This window comes from Terrapene carolina, unplaced genomic scaffold (assembly GCF_002925995.2).
Source record: "Terrapene carolina triunguis isolate 2854851 unplaced genomic scaffold, T_m_triunguis-2.0 Scaffold96, whole genome shotgun sequence".
NCBI classification, from domain to species: domain Eukaryota; kingdom Metazoa; phylum Chordata; order Testudines; family Emydidae; genus Terrapene; species Terrapene triunguis.
The window spans coordinates 38,308,525-38,325,018 of record NW_020664447.1 but is presented as its reverse complement, the minus strand read 5'-3'; the positions used below and the strand labels follow the sequence as shown (position 1 = coordinate 38,325,018).

Sequence of the window (16,494 nt, the reverse complement as noted above, 5' to 3'; positions counted from 1 at the left end):
CTTCTTTTGTACCCCCATCACAAGCTTAATTAGAAGCCTTAGCTGGAGGGACTTTGGCGGGGGGTGGGGATGAATGTGTGTGCGGGGGCTCATCATGAATGCTTAGCTCATGGAAACAGCAGGCACAGCAGCTGAGCTTCTTGCATTTAATGGGCTTTGCTGAAGGGGAGTGAAGAAAGCACTAGAAAAAAACAAGATGCCTTCCTGCCACATTTGTTTTAGCTGGTGTTCCCACATCAATGGCACACAAATATTATAGGATCATTATCCTATCTAGGACGAGGGTCTTGACTACAGCTGGGAGAACAGTGGGGGTGGGGGTTCTAAATGTACTGCTTTAAATTCAAGACTGAATTTTGATTCAATGGAGTTCATAACCCCCTGTTTATTTTGCTTTCTACAAACATTCAAGCAGCTCAGGGGGTACTAGCAGAAATGCCGCTACAAAAGACATTTTAAACTTCAAATACTCCAAAAGCCAATTCTCAATTGAACAGTACTTGGTAACAGTCACCATTTGTACCAAGTTGTACTGGATATGGAAATCATTTACCCAATCCAACTGAAAAACAAAAAAATCTCAATGATTTAAGTATATAACCAAACAAAACATGAATTGCAAACTGCAAATATTCTCAACAAACAGCCACAAATAGACCAAGAATTAGTAACCGAAGGAATTAGCCTACTTATTTGTTCTGTAAAGTTAATTTGAGAATTGGAGTCCGTTTTTGCATAAAAAACTGTACATATATTATTCACTGGCATTTGTCCAGACACAACTTTCCCGCTGAGTGACTTTTTTCCAGTAAAGGAAGCACTCTCCTTAATGTTTCACTGTTCTAGCAGGGACAGAGTTTTGTATTTCAGCAATAAGTGGTGGTGTGAATAAGAAATTTGAAGACAAAGATACAATGGCATAGAAAAGGGGGGACAGCATGCTGTGTTGGGAGAATGCAGAGAGCATCAAAGGGGATGGGGAGTAGAAAGAGGGGGGGCTTAGAGAGGCAAAGTGACTAGGCCTAGAAAGACGCTACACAAAATATCAGTTAGTATGGAGCCCTGTGAGATGAAGAGAACTCCTTATATTAAATACGTTCACTGTAATCTCTGAGGTTGCTTGTGTTCCTGGAAGCCCGACTGTTCCAGTTTTAACCAATCTCTGTCTGGTATTATAGAGCAGCCTTACTTTCTGGTCTGTCTGGGATGCTCTCCTCCCATTTCGTTTTCATGTCTCCCCCTTATTGGAGAGTCGGTGGAACAGTTAGCTTTTCCTATTCAACTTTTGCCAATGAGTTTCAGCTACTGGCTGAAAGTCAGATCCCACAAAGGATCCTTCCTTCCAAACTCTCAGCTGAATTAAAAAAACCTGTACTCTGTAGGAACAGTTTGTCACTTTTATTTACAACTGCCTGGTAGTTTTAGAGCAGATACAGTAGAAAGTTGCTGAGCCTGCTGGGCAAAGTTCAAAACTCCACAGACAGAGCAGGCAGGGCAGCACCACAGCTTGAGTCAATGCAATGGTGACAATAAGAGGCCACACCTAACAGTTGTCTCTTGAGTCACGCAGGGGGGCTGGAAGATCCGTACACCCGGTCTAGGGACAACATGGATTATCTGAGTTGTAAGAGAAGTGGTAGAGATCCTGCTTGACTGCCATGAGCAGGCCAGGAACTCCTCGGCTGCCTCCGAGTCTCGAAGAGAACACCACACTGGGGATGGAGTCCCTGGAGGATGGGTGTGGAGAGGGAATCATTCTGAGCAGATGGGCATCTTGGAGACTCCAAATTCTTGTGTAGCAATCCTGACCAACTGGAGAGGAAAAAGCACTGCAAATCAGGACAAGGAAATGCTTCCACATAAATGATCATAACCACCTTTGAAAAATTCTGGTCCCAGAAGAGGAAAAAGGTATTTAATACACTATAACAAAAGAACCATTGCCCATCTCCATCCATGCATGAAAAAAAATCCTGAGCTCCTCCAAAAAGGAAAAACATGACTCAAATATTTTAGTCTACATAGGGTGGGATGGATAAAAATAACTGTAGGCAAGATCTCAAAAAATCAGGCAACATAGAGCTTAGTACGTCACTATCCAAAGCAGTATCCCCACTGCTAGGTTCTTTATTATCAATCATAATGAAAAAAAAAAAATCTCTTACCATAATTGTGCTGCTTATGGCGAATGCCAGAAAAAGCGAACAAATTCAGGAATATCTTGGTGTTTCTATAGCCCCCTGTAAAGGGGTTCCCTTCACTGCAGCAGCACCTCCTGGTGGCCAGGCATGGTGTATCAACTGTCTTTTGGTCTGGCACCCCCTAGCGACATGCACTCTGTCACCACAGTGGTGTGTCTTCCCATAACTCAGCCCTCCCGCCAGGTCACAATATTTATATCTGCCCCTTTTGGGGTGACCGAGTACAACCAAACTGTAGTCCAATTACCTTATTGTAGTCTTCCTTCTGTCTCTGGGCTCTTGTCCTTACACCCCTTACCACAGGTGGTTTCACCCTACCTTTCTCGGTGGCTGGTAGGGGAACCCAGGCCCTCCCTCTACTCTGGGCTCAAACCCATGGACCCTGTAAGCTTGCAGCCAAGGCCTACTCCCTCAGATTCTTTGCTGCCTCCCTAGATGCTTCCTACCTCTCCTATCCCCCCAGAGAGTGACTGCTGGCTCTCTCCCTGCACCCCATTTCTGCCACAAACTTCCTAGCATTATAATCACAACCCAGCCCTTCCTCAGTGGGGCTTCATTATCAGTTAAGCCTGGCTCTCTCTTGCAGGTGCTGACAAGTATCTTAACTGACTTCTCAGGCCCACATGAATCCCCTCAGAACCTGTGTGGGGTACACATCCCATCACATTCCCCTTCATCCTACTGTCTCCTTTGGATATCAAAGAAAAGACCCAATATACTCCTGTTATTTAATATGACTTTCCAGGACATCTGTCCTTCTATGTAAATTAGTTACCCTTTTTATGGACTCATGAAAATGTTTAGTACTGTTTTCTTTTTACTTCTAAATCAGACACTTGCCACTCACTCTCTTCCATTTTGTCTTCCAATGTCTTTCCTAACTTCTGACTGAGAAATCCTACTGGCTGGAGCATATCTTTTGAAACCCAGAGGACCATCCTCATAATTAAAATGCATCCAAATCATTTTTGTTTTGAGTTACACACTTGTGGTTTATTATGCTGTTTCCAAAGCCAGAAAGGAATGAATGCCCACGTAATTTCCAATAGCCTATCTCTACAAATGCCCCACATACCTGGGTGTAGAGAACCAAACATACATGCACTATGGAAAAGCTGACACACCTGCTGTAACAAGCCCTTCCTCCTCATTTATTTGCAGAGGGAGAGTAGCATATTCGTTATGATGGCCCTCGTACTGTTTCACACACTTCACTGCTCTCAGGTCCCATAGCTTTATCTGCAAGTGGAAGTGGTAATAGAAGAAAGGCCATTTTAGTGAAGCAGGGGAAATTTTTGACAGTTGTTGCTGGTGATAGGGAGAGAAAGGAGTAGACACCCAAAGTTTTACAAACTCCTAAGTGAATTCCTTCAGTTTTGGAATTACCACCTAGACACCATTATTTGAAGCACTGGTTTAGGATACTGGCTGTGGGAAACCACTTATAAAAAGGCTCGTTCCATTTGTTTTATTGCAGGCAACTTGTCTAGTGGATTGAGCAAAGGACTGAGTTTTAATTTTGCTCTGCCACAGACTAGTTGGGTGGCCTTGGGGAAGTCACTCTACCACCACCACTCCATCCCCCATCTCTGTTTCCCCATCTGTAAAAAGGAGATAATACTGCTTATTTACTTAACTCACAAGGCTGTGGTGAGGAGTAACTGATTAGGCCATGTCTACACTAGGGGCACTACTGCGGCACAGCTATGCCTTACCTACCTATGCTGCTGTAACCATGATGCAGACTACAGCAATGGAAGAGGTTTTTCCACTGCTGTAGGAACTCCATCTCTGGAGCATCAGTCACTATGTCGATGGAAGCATTCTTCTGTCAACCTAGCTGCGTCTGCACCAGGGATTAAGTCAGCACAGCTATGGTGCTCGGGGTGTGGATTTTTCACACCTCTGAGTTCCATACCGATGTTGACCTAAATGAAGTGCTAAGCATTACTAATCCCTTTTCTAGGGAATGATGCAAGTGCTAGCTAGTTGGGGCAATGGAATACAACTTTTGTGGTACCATACGCTGCACTGGCAACTTGTTAGAAGTCAAAGGAAAAATGAACTTCTGTATTTTTCTGCCTTTCTCTCTCCTTATCTGTCTTCTCTCCCTGTCCTCCCTGTTTTACCTCCTCCATAAACTCCACATTCTCCTCTCCTTTATTCTCTATTTGCCCCTATTCGCCTTTAATTCATTATGAAAATATCTTTCTTAGTGGATCTCCCAGCTCTTGAATCCTCTCTGGTGGAGTTGCTCAGGAGGATCTGCATCAGACTTCTTATAATGACCCACTGACTAGCAAGTAGCATCTCCATCTGAGTCAGGGAATCCCAGTAGAATTCCAAGTTCTTGAGTGAGCGTGTTGTGGCTGTTCCAGTGCTTTGTGCTCATGCACCAGTTGGAGAAGACAAAGGCCATGTCTACACTAGTGAGCTTATAGCAGCACAGCTGTACCTGTGCAGCTGAGCTGCGGTAAAATCACTCATGTAGCTGCTCTATGCCAATGGAAGAGAGCTTTCCTGTGGACATAATTAAACCACTTCCAACGAGCGATGATAGCTAAGTTGGCAAGAGAGTGTCTCCCGCTGCCATAGCACTGTCCACACCAGCGCTTAGAATTATAGAATATCAGGGTTGGAAGGGACCTCAGGAGGTCATCTAGTCCAACCCCCTGCTCAAAGCAGGACCAATCCCCAGATTTTTCCCCAGATCCCTAAATGGCCCCCTCAAGGATTGAACTCACAACCCTGGGTTTAGCAGACCAATGCTCAAACCACTGAGCTATCCCTCCTCCTGATGTGTTTTTTTCACACCCCAGAGTGACACAGGTTATATCAACAAAAGTGCTAGTGTAGACATAGCCAAACTCCAAGTATCTCAGAACCAGGAGTAAAGATCAGAGAATACGGACATCTGCAAACCATTCACAACTTCCTTCTGACCAATCAGTGAGCTGGGAAAGCTTTGAGAGATTGGGCAGGGGACAAAGAAGAACTAACAAACTCTCTAAAGACAGAGGCATCCTCTTTCAGGTTTTTCATGGCCAACAGAACATATGAGACACTATCTAGCTTTCCATAAAAAGAAACTCTACCTTTCCAGCCATGTCTGCTGCCATAAGATAGTACTCAGCTTGGAGAAGGCGCACAGATGTGACTGCTGAGTCATGGAAGAGACGGACAGCTTTCCAGCTGTGGCCCCTCCGGCTGCGCTGACGAATGTCAATGCTGAAAACCTCCCCTGAACGGCAGCCATTGTACAGCACTGGAGTCTAGACAAACCAGAACATGCAGGGAGATGAGTCTTGTAACATTTAACAGTATCAGACAGGTTTCTCTAGTCAGTTGTGGCCACTTTCGTAGGAAGGGTTCAAGTAATAAGATAGCCCTTCATTGTAGTGCCAGAATATTATCACTGTACATGGAGGATCACAAGAACAGAATTGCATAGTCACGTTGCAAAACATTGCAACCAACTTAGGACTTTCCTTCTGCTTTCAAACATTTAGCAGTAAAAAAGCAATGGAAGCTTGGTCTTGTGGTTAGATCGGGGAACAGAAGTTGAGAGTCTTAAGTTCTAGTTCCACCTTTGCCAATAACTTTGACTCTGAGCAAGTCATTTACCCTCTCTCTGCCTTACTTTCCCCATCTGTAAAATGCGAACAAATACAGATACTTAGTGTGTGTGAAGTGCTTTAAGATGCTCAGATAATAGGCACTATGACTTCAAAGCCGTATTATAATTCCTTGCATTTGTTGTTTCACTTTCTTTTTAACCCTTTTCTATTTAGCAAAATTGATTCCCCCCCATCCCACCCCACATTTCCAACGGAGCTTGAAATCAGTGTAGCTTATTTTTGTTGCTTTTCCATGGTCAGCCACATCATCAAGTGTCAACTTCATTACTGAGCAGCTACTGAAGCCACCACAAAAAGTAGTCACAGTGAGTATAGGGCTGCTGGTTCCACAAAACCAGCAATGCATACATCTCTCTAAGAAATCAAAGGCCCATGTCCCTTTCTACCTGGGTGGCAAACTGTTGTGCCAGTACATCACTGCTTGTTCCAAATGTCTGCCGATGACCAGTCATTGCATTGGTCACAAGGACTCGTCGCATCAGCCCTGAGAAAGATAAAACAAATACATGGCCATCATTTGGGCAATACAGCTTGGAGGCCATGATGGTGGAGATCTTTCCCCTTGAGATGTAGTACAAATATACTCCTGCTTACCTGTGCTGAAGCAGTTATCAGCCTGGGGGTTCAAGCACCAAGCACAGGACCAGGCAGTGGAGATCTTGAAGCTGCAAAGCATTCCAGGCTGATCTCCTAAGGGTGGCAACAGGGACGAGAACAAACTGTGAAGCCCCCAGGCACCACAAGGAGATGTGGGAGGAAGCTTCAAGTTAACTGTGCCCCTAGAAAATTTCACCAGGCCTCTGTACCTCTTACAACATTCAGGTTTTCTGCTTCCAGTGCACTAAACCACCCAGTTACAGGCCTGTTGCTACCCACCCTGTTCTTCTGGAAACAGAAGATTGCTCTACCTGATGCTTGAGTGATTGCCGAAGAACACTGCCATGAGAACTACTCTGTAGTCATAGGCATGATTCTGGGGGAAAGGAGGGAAGACTGAAAGAAATAGCTACACAATGCACCCACATTCTCAAGGTTTATAAAAACTGGGTATACACAGTGCTTTAATACAACTGCATTGGAATAAGGACACCATTTCGCCTTCCCCAACAGCCAAAGCCTGTCTATGCCCCTGCCTCTCCCCTTGACTGAGAATTCATAAGGATTTTCAAAAAGTAGCACATTAGGCACTAAAATTATGTTCATGTGGGGGGAAGGAATGGGGGAGAAGTGAGGAAGGCTCTTGTTTGGACAAACACAGCTTTGAACATGCTACACTGGCCCTCCTGTCTGCTGAATTAGCAAAGTTTAATTATATAGCAACACACGAGATTTGCACTGTTCCCTCAGCTCCCAACCCAGTTCAAAACTAAATCCACTGACAGTTCCTAAGTGTGCAGTTTTTATTCACTTCACACAAGTATGTTAAGGCCAAGCCCTCAGTTTAGGGTTAGAGATGACACTGCAGGTGTCTTATGTATCTGAAAGCAGTGATTTTCAAAAGATCTTAAAACAGTGGTCCCCAAACTGTGGGGTGTGACCGCTCTAAGGGGGCACGGAGGAACATTCAGGGGGACACAGCGGGGCTTGGGCCAGCCCCCACAGGAGGCAGGGAGGGAGCACCACCCAGCCCCACTCTGTTCCTTGTTTGGCTCTGGCCCCGCCCTCTACCCCAGCTGCAGCTCAGGTGCCGGCTTCAGCCCCGTTCCTGGCCACAGCTCCAGCCTCAGCAACTGACCATGGCTCCTGACCACAGTTCGGGGTGTGTGCGCGCACATGGACAGGTTCCATTATGGGTAAGGGGGGGCACAATGGAAAAAGTTTGGGGACCACTGCCCTAGAACTACTTTTGTCAACTGGTAAAGCATCCTGCAGTCTTCAAACAGCAACCCTTCCTGTTAGCACTAACGCTATGTGACTGTTTTTAAAAAGCCTCTGGAAATAACTCATGTATTTTCACCCCATCAAGGTGCTTTACATGTTTGTCTTCATCAGACACTTCTTTGGTGTAAATTTAACTGTGGCCAAACTTGCACAGGACACAAAAATTAGAGGTGTAGCAAAATTCGAGAATGACACTACAAAGAGACCTGGAGAGAGCAGCATAGTGAGGACTTAAGTCAACTAAGGGAGATTCCACCCTTATGAAAAGGAACAGCACAAATACAACATAGGGGAATGTAGCCACACCCATCAAATTAAAGCCAGTTTATTTTAACCTTCTCTCTTTAATATTCACGTTTTCATATGACTGAACACTATACACAGTGCTTGCCATAGGCTGGGGGTGGGAGATCAGTACTGGAAGAGGAGCAGAGGGACCTACAAGAGGACTGCCATCTCAAATAGTCCCATCAATAAACGTATGTGAACAACTACTGTGGGCAAAGGTCATACCTGGGAGAACAATTGTGCACTGGTTCACTCCATTTGAAAGGACCAGATAGTTTGAGTGAGCACCTATTGGACTATCTATCTATCCAGGTTCTATGTATTAAGGGAGGCCAAATAGCTTACATAGGAAAAGTTCCAGATAAACATTTACTATATAGGCGAGTACATTTTCTGCCAAGTACCATACAGTTAACAACTGGTGCCATAAGCTATCCTTATTAACTAGTTCCTAAAGTTATTACTATCCAAATCAGTTCTTGGGCTTCATCACATAGTGTTAATATTCATTCTTGTGACGCTTACAAAACAACTCAAAGTATTAGAGAATGAAAACACAGAAGTCACCCCTCATTTAGGCCCTCTTCAGACTACAACTTCTAACCAGAACAGAAAGGTATTCTACCTGGGTTAGAGTTGCTGAATAAGGATGCTGGAAGCAGACTGGCACAGCCTGGAGTTTCTGCAATCCCCATGAGGCACAACTTGCTGGAGCCTGTTAAAGAAAACCAAGATTTCTCCCAGAAGTGGCACATGTTGCATAACATTACTCGGGGGGGAAGATGCCTCTGAATCATGGTACACATAATATTCTGTCCTTCAACAGTGCCTCTCGGATGACCTTTAAAGTGATTTACAGTCACTAATGAATTAAGCCTCATCACACCCGTGAGGTGTTCATTCCCCTTCTCTCATAGGAATTAGAGGACAAGATCTGTAATTCTATGATTCTAGTTTTAATATTTAACGTTACCCAACAGGGAAGGACAGTGGGAGGAATAATAAAATCTTTCCTGATTTTTCCGATCATAAAATATCATCCACATATAGAACTTTGGAGAGTGAAGACATAAAAAATTACGTTTTCCAAACTACTTTGGGTCGGTCTTTCCCAGTGCATAAAAAAATTAAAAATGGGGTTGTATCACATTGCTCTCTGGAGGTAGTAACAGGTATGGGCAGGATTTAAACTTATTTTTCCAGATCAGTGTGATGGAATTACGATCAATAGATGGGCGAGAGTGAAAACTCCAGGCCTGCTGCAGTGCAGGTCTGAAACACCACTCTGAAAAGTCCTCTTCCTCTCCCGGTAGTATGACCATGACACTCTGCTCCCTCACTCTATCCACTGGCTTCTTGCCATTTTCTGAATAATTTTCTTGAACTCCTTGTTCTCCCTTTCAAGGGCCTTCAGAATCCAACACTTGCCTACATCTCCCCTTGTTTGCTAATACTCCAGCACACACCCTTTGTCTGCCAACAACCTCACTTCCATGCTCCTTTCACATTCTCCCATTTGTGTCCCTGCACCTTCCACGCAAGCCTCCGTCAGTACAGATGTGCATCTTTTGTGTAGCATTCTGCCACTAATCTCTAATCAGACATTCCCCATTGCCAATCCCAAACCTGACACCCTGATAGGTTCACAATAGAAAAACACTTTAAAGAGCTCTTCTGAGAGTTTTCCTACCCCAGCCCATTACTTTGTCATTCCTGCTATTTCCTCCCTATACCCAAAAGTGATTTGATGTAATTTATTCATTGTGTTAACTCTGAGGGTTAGGTTGTGAGATCCTTGTCTTTTGACTTATTATATATCTGAATGCTGCCATGTGTACTTATGACTTAACAACATACTTTCTTTCAGCTTTAGGGCTTCTTTTGTTATTTTCCAGTGACCCATTAAGCCCTTTTGAGGCAGGTACTTGGGATTTCTTGTTGATAAGTGGCTGTCAGTCAACCTGTTGACTCTTTGCCAGAGGATGTTGTGAAGGCCAAGACTATAACAGGGTTCAAAAAAGAACTAGATAATTCCTGGAAGATAGGTCCATCAATGTCTATTAGCCAGGATGGGCAGGGATGGTGTCCCGAGCCTCTGTTTGCCAGAAGCTGGGAATGGGCGACAGGGGACAGATCACTTGATGATTACCTGTTCTGTTCATTCCCTCTGAAGCACCTGGCATTGGTCACTGTCAGAAGACAGGATACTGGGCTAGATGGACCTTTTGTTTGACCCAGCATGGCCGTTCTTATGTTCTGTTTTGTGAAGCGTTATTTATTTATTTTAAAAAAGGATATAAAACATGGGAATCTTGATGAGTCAGCGATGCCCAGCACACAGAATTCACCTACAAACAAAAGCAAGACAGACCAATACTTGCTGTCTCCTGTTTAATTCAGAAAAGTGCATTTTCAAACATTCCACATAAGTCTGAAAAACTGAGCACACACTCTTAGTATACTGGAGAATGCCAAGAACAACCTGGAAAATTACTAGTGATGACTAGCCCAATAAAGAGAGACAGGCATTTCAGCCTCTTGCTAGTACTTGCATGAAGCAGAAAAAGGTCAGCACCCAAAAAAGTCTCCCCAAACCTGGATGGGCCCATTCAGCAAACCTCTTAACTAAGACAGTTTTTCTCCATGGAACTGGGCACCTACAGGTTGTCGTATTTTGTCCTAAAAGTTCTTCCCATTCAAAGAGAGGCTTTTTTTTTTTTCTTTCTTAAGACAAAACAGAGCAAACAAATCAGCAGTAGAATTAATCCCTCAAGGCCTCTCTTTTCAAGTGCTGCCAAGAGTAATTCTGTGGAAATTCTGTGGAAATATACTGCTCATGAAAGGTGCTGGACTGACTGCTTTGCAACACCATTCTCCAAAAGCAATTCAGGAGTATCAGAGCTCAGGTCTCTGTGGATTCTAAATTTACTCAATCCCTTATTGCTGGATTCTTCCATTCTCTCTTCCTTCCCCCTGCCCTTCCCTCCCCACTTCCTCATTTCTACTCACACATCCCATTGTACAACATTTTGAGAGTTCCAGAACGGAAGGAAATCCTCCTGGATGAGGAGCCAGTGGAAGAACGGTACCTTGCGGTTTGTGAAGTACAGGTTGTCATACATCTCCACCGTGAGAGAGTCCTTCCCTAAGCCACTGAGGTTGATGATACCATATTTACACCCTCCATGTTCTACATCATTCACAGTGAATATCCGCTCACAAGCTGTGTCTGCCTGCAAAAGAAGTGCATCACTACGGGCAATTAAACTAGACCTGGCTTTAGGTTGTCTGCTTGGGTCCACAATGAGAAATCCATTAACTTTGCTTTCCCACCATCACCTGCACCACAGACACTGCATGTGTGTGGCCATCTGCATTCTAGAGAGATTCACTAGAAAAACATTTAAGATACGCTATTTTCCACTTCAACACCTGACAATAATGAATGCTGTCTCCTATTGGCTGAGTTCTGGCATGACATTGTGGACAGATCTTGCTATCATGAGGAAGCATAATCAGTAAGTACAGGCTCCAGCACATAAATGAGGCCTGCATAAAGTATTTTCATTCAGTGTAAATGTAGACTTTTCTGTCATTTGAAAGCCTCCTTCCCCTACTGGATCAGATTGGTGCCGCTGCAATCAAAGTGCTGGTCCTGAGTTCCAGATTTTGCTCTCATTTAAACCAGTGGAAATTTTCAGTACCCCCATTGGCTTCAACAGCTTTCACTTACATGGACCGGATCAGCAGGGAGCTTCCAAGGCAGCCTCTGTAAGATGCCTGCCCCTGAAAGCCGCTTCACACCACAGCACCAGTCATAGCAGGAGCCATGGAGTAGGGGTAAGTTCAGGGCTTCTCAGCCTGCTTCTCCTCACTCCCATCTACACAGCCAGGACTCAGTGTGGGTGAGCTTCCCAGGTAGCCTCTGCTATCAGAAGTTCTCCCCCAACCCACAAAAACCCCCTTCAGATCCAGAGACTCATGATGTCGCTCTTAACATCTGCACAGACTTTTTGGACTATAAACTCTGCTCTAATCACTGACTTGACTCTTCCACCCCCATTCACTCCATTAATCTCATGCTTTCCCTTTCTCCTCCCTCTTTTGTTATACTCCATTACCCACCTACCTGTCCTCCTCTCTCACCAGCAGAGCTTGCCAATTATCTTCATGACCTTTCCTCCCACCCTTCATCTGGCTCCGTCTTTGCAGATTGTAAACTCTTCAGGCTAGGTGTTAAGAAAGCACCCAGCACATTTTGGGCACTACCACAATATAAATATGTAATTGAGGGCAATATTTGACCCAAGGATTTATTCAGTCCAGCAAAAGAGTGGAAAACAGTCAGTGCAGACTGCTTAAAGGAGAATGGTCACAGGGAAAAGATATCATATTCATGCTTAGCTGGCCCCAGAGCTGCCCAAATCTGGAATACCTTCTTTATGGGAGGAGAAACTGCTAATACAATCTGCTACAAAGAAAAGCATTTCCCAGTGTACATAACCTATATGTTGGGTTATTACAAATCCCAGAGCTCACAAGAAAATAACTATAGCCAAGTGCTCTCTAGCCTTAAAAATTGAAGTGCCCATAACATACCACTATTAGTTTAAAATTGTTGGTTCCAGTAACTGAGGAATCTGGGCTCCGAATCTCTACCTTCCTCCTCTGCATGCAGTTCACCTTTAATTCGTGGACCAATCTATAAAGGAAAACATGTTTAACTATGCTGATATTTAATGCCAATGAAAGGAATTCTGGGTAAAAGGCATTGAGATGCTTCTTTATCTCAGCAGGTTAGGCAACAGGTAAACAGCTGGCAGGTTGCAGCCCCAACAATGTATAGCACGAGCAACTTTCAGATCCCAAGACTCAGAGGAAGTCACCATATATAATCTTCGGGGACCCCATCTGTACATACACCAGCCTTGTCCCACCAATGCAATTTCCCAATCAGCTTCTACTGCAGAAGGCAGGTTGCTGGCATCTGCTGACACACTGTCTACAGTAGCACTCTCACTTGCACCACTGAAGTCATGGAAGTTAAGGAAAAGAGAAATTTCCTGTAGACTAGGTCCATTAAAGTGTATTTACATAAGGGAAAACTCTACAATATGCTTATAAAGTGCAGGAGAGTATGTATTTATGTTAAGGATGGGAAATTTCGCACTCAAACTATTCAAAACCCGATGATCAGAGAATATTTTTTTGCATCTTAATTCTTGTCATTTTAGGGGAGACTTGATGAGCCATTCTGTAGGCATGTGCTGTATAAAATGTTATGGAAAAGCTGCACAGAAAACAATGGGCTGTCTTATCAAAAAGGCAGTGTATACTTTTGTATCTATTACCGATGCTTCCCCAGCTCTGTGCCTTACTGGAACAACGGGGTACGCTACAGATTAATGGCAAAAAAAACATTAGCAGTAGGACTTTATAGGGTGAAAAAAGGATTTGAAATTATCTTACCTGCAATAATTGGTGGAGCTGAGTAATCCTAACTGCCTCTTGCGTAAGACAAGTGATGAGTTCAATCCAGCTCTGGATGTTTTCTATTAAAAAAGAACAAATGAAAGTGTGCAATTATGTGCTTGCATAGGATCAAAAGCAGCCCATGGTCCCTTCATGTCTGGGATATTTGGGGAACAATTTATCCCTAAGCCCTTGTATTTAAAAGCTGTTTTTCAAAGGAGAACAAAGCACTTCCCACCTTAAAAAAAAGGTCAAAATATCCACTCTGAGGGGGAAAACGAATTATCAATGGATAAATTCCCTCTTGACCTCCAGAATAGTGTCTGGCTGCTTCCAAACACAAAACTAACTGACTGCCCTTCAGTCTACTGAATTCCACATAATTATCCAATTTTTGCTTAATACTATGTGACTGTCTCATCTTGCGGTTCGAAATCCATGTACCATTTTCACTACAAAATAATGTTTCAAATTCTTATCTTAAATCAAAAACTCTGAAATACAATATGGCCACCTAATGCTGCCATAGAAACTTTAGCTTTGGCATTTCCTTTTTTATTTTAACTGTGCAACCTTAATGTTGCACTAACCAAGCTTTTCCATTTGTCATTTTACAGTTGGGCTGAATACTTTCAGTGCTCATGAAAGCAAAAGACGGAATAGTACATGGAGCTGCGGCAAGGCAAAGCATACCAGATTTTTACAATCCATTTTGTAGACTTAACGTAGATTGAAAGTCACTTTTTAATCAAACAGGCAGTTGGAGCCTGACTTTCAGAGGCGCTGAGCACCCACAGCTCCCATTGAGATTAATGGGACCTGCAAGTGCACAGTGCCTGTGAAAACTAGTCCACTGATGTAGTCACTTTTTTAATGGAGACATCGGTCTGACTCCATAACGAAGGAAGCATATCCTGGCCCCAAACGATAGTATTTACTCTCTCTCAGAGAATTCATTTGTTCTGAAAACTTAAAAATAAATCAGTTAAAGAATTAAAATTAAATTAAAAATGGGCTCTTTAAGAAGTTTAGCACCTTGTGTCAGACTTTTTTTTTGCCCTATGATCTCAGTAACAGAACCATAGAAACATCAAACTTCCCATAATTTACTAAAATCTTGTCCTCAAGCTACATTTGAATAAGTGTTAAGGATTACTCATGATTTTTTTTTAATTCTTCATAGAAGTTTTTTTTCAGCAGATGCTAAAGGACACAATGTAAAAAAGGACTATTAATCCTTAAAAAAAAAAAAAAGCATAGGCACAAGATTTTAGTGAGTTTTATCAATGAACTGTTTGAAGACTCTGTGACAGGGCAGAGTTAAGGTTTTAAGTTTAACCTTAACTGTGAATTTCCTGACTTTATCATACTTGGTTTTGAGATAATTACATCACCCCTGTAATGTATTTTACCCTAAATTACTGATTATGTAGTCTCAACCATAACTCCATCTTAACATAGTTTTTTGGGGGGGTATGAACAAATGTTTGAATATTTGACCTTGAACATCAAGCATTAGAGGCGATTATACCAAAGCTGAAACTGGAGGGTTTTATAACCTGTAGCCCATCCTGGTGTCTTGGGTCACAGCACAGTAAAGTTTAAATGAAATTTCAGAGGCAGAACCCACCTTCTTTTGCATTTCCTCCTCTTCTAAGAGCTTCAGTCTCTTGCACTCCTTCTCCTTGTACTGGAGGCTCTCTTTGGTGAGAGGGTTGTAGTTATTATGTCCAGGGAGCAGGCGGAAATAGCGGTTCTTTTCAGGGTCATAGTAAAATCCTGGTAGTTCTATAAAGAGTAAATACCAAACAAAATCAGATTGAGAGCAAACCTTTTCTATTGCCCTTTGACCTCACCCAATACCATAGTAGCAGCCAAGAGACAGCCACTTTGGGGATTCCAAGTCAAAAAGGACATGGAAACTTCTGCTTCCAGACTGGCAGGTCACAAATGGGGAGAGGTATTGATTACATTAATGGCCACCTCAGCAAAAGCCAGATCATGCTCCTATTATCTGCAGAGGAAATGTCATTACAGGGATATGGAGAGGGAGACCAGCTGTAATGGAGATTAAATTCAGCAAATAGAAATGGGGAAACACAGGGAAAGGTGCTCCAGACAAAGACATGGCCACTCTTCTTGAGCATAAATAAGTCACAAAAGACACACTGCTGACAAAATTTTTTTTTTTTTAGGATGCCCCAAACACCAAGAACAATGGACAACTGATCATCGACCAAACATAAAAGCAGCAATCCCTTTCCCCAGGACAAACACCCTTTCCTAATTACACTTCCCAAATCAAAGGCTTAGATACCTAGATACCTATAATCCATGAGACATTTCAATTGTGGACTGCGCTGGCTCACTCAGGGTACGTCTACACAGCAAAGAAAAACCCGCTGCTGGCCCGTGCCAGCTGACATGGACTTACAGGGCTCTGGCTGTAGGGCTGTTTCACTGCTGTGTAGACTTCTGGACTCAGATTGGAGCCTGAGCTCTGGGATCAACACATCCCACAGGGGTGTGTTGTATTGTTATATTTTCTTTGTCTATTTAACATAACTCTTTCAATAACGTAACTTTTAGAAGATTTCTGCCACAGATGGCTATAAATATTAGAGAGGCGAAGTAAACTACGACAGGATCTTCTATCTTCATGCACCCAATGTTTAGGTGCTGATTTTTGGCCCCTGCACACAGTGGTCCCTTACCAGGCACTGGAGAGCTAGGACATACTTCAGAAGAGGATCCGCTGTTGCTGGTGTCTGCATTCAGTGAGTTCCATGGTTCCTCTTGTTCACACCTAACAATAATGCACTGTTATGTCCGGCTTGCAAAATTGTCTTGAAAATTTACCAGCCCAGATGTAAGATCTCCTCACACACCTTTCCCACGAAGATTATTCTAATGAAAAAGCTATTTTGCTTTGTTAAAAACAATGATTTTCCCTAGGTGAGTAGAATTTGGCAAGGCTGTTTAGTATATTATGTATACCAGGGGTCGGCAACGTT

At 43.2% G+C, this 16,494-nt stretch overlaps 1 protein-coding gene across 3 annotated transcripts in view; it reads right to left on the bottom strand.

The window, feature by feature from the left end:
• Positions 1-1,383: 1,383 nt before the first annotated feature.
• Positions 1,384-16,494, bottom strand: part of DCAF4 (DDB1 and CUL4 associated factor 4) — an 18,468-nt gene continuing 3,357 nt past the window's right edge. For 2 of the 3 annotated variants that reach the window (XM_024197495.3, XM_024197496.1), the window contains exons 3-14: positions 16,195-16,286; positions 15,111-15,268; positions 13,478-13,560; positions 12,608-12,710; positions 11,098-11,241; positions 10,307-10,356; positions 8,634-8,713; positions 6,434-6,529; positions 6,226-6,323; positions 5,297-5,473; positions 3,326-3,440; positions 1,384-1,812 (exon numbers count right to left, since the gene is read on the bottom strand). In XM_024197495.3, the coding sequence (XP_024053263.1) occupies positions 1,598-1,812; positions 3,326-3,440; positions 5,297-5,473; positions 6,226-6,323; positions 6,434-6,529; positions 8,634-8,713; positions 10,307-10,356; positions 11,098-11,241; positions 12,608-12,710; positions 13,478-13,560; positions 15,111-15,268; positions 16,195-16,286 (1,411 nt within the window). In that variant the 3' untranslated portion in view covers positions 1,384-1,597. Of the gene's footprint in view, positions 1,813-3,325; positions 3,441-5,296; positions 5,474-6,225; positions 6,324-6,433; positions 6,530-8,633; positions 8,714-10,306; positions 10,357-11,097; positions 11,242-12,607; positions 12,711-13,477; positions 13,561-15,110; positions 15,269-16,194; positions 16,287-16,494 lie in introns of those variants that run through there. The other variant, XM_024197497.1, reaches the window with a different exon arrangement.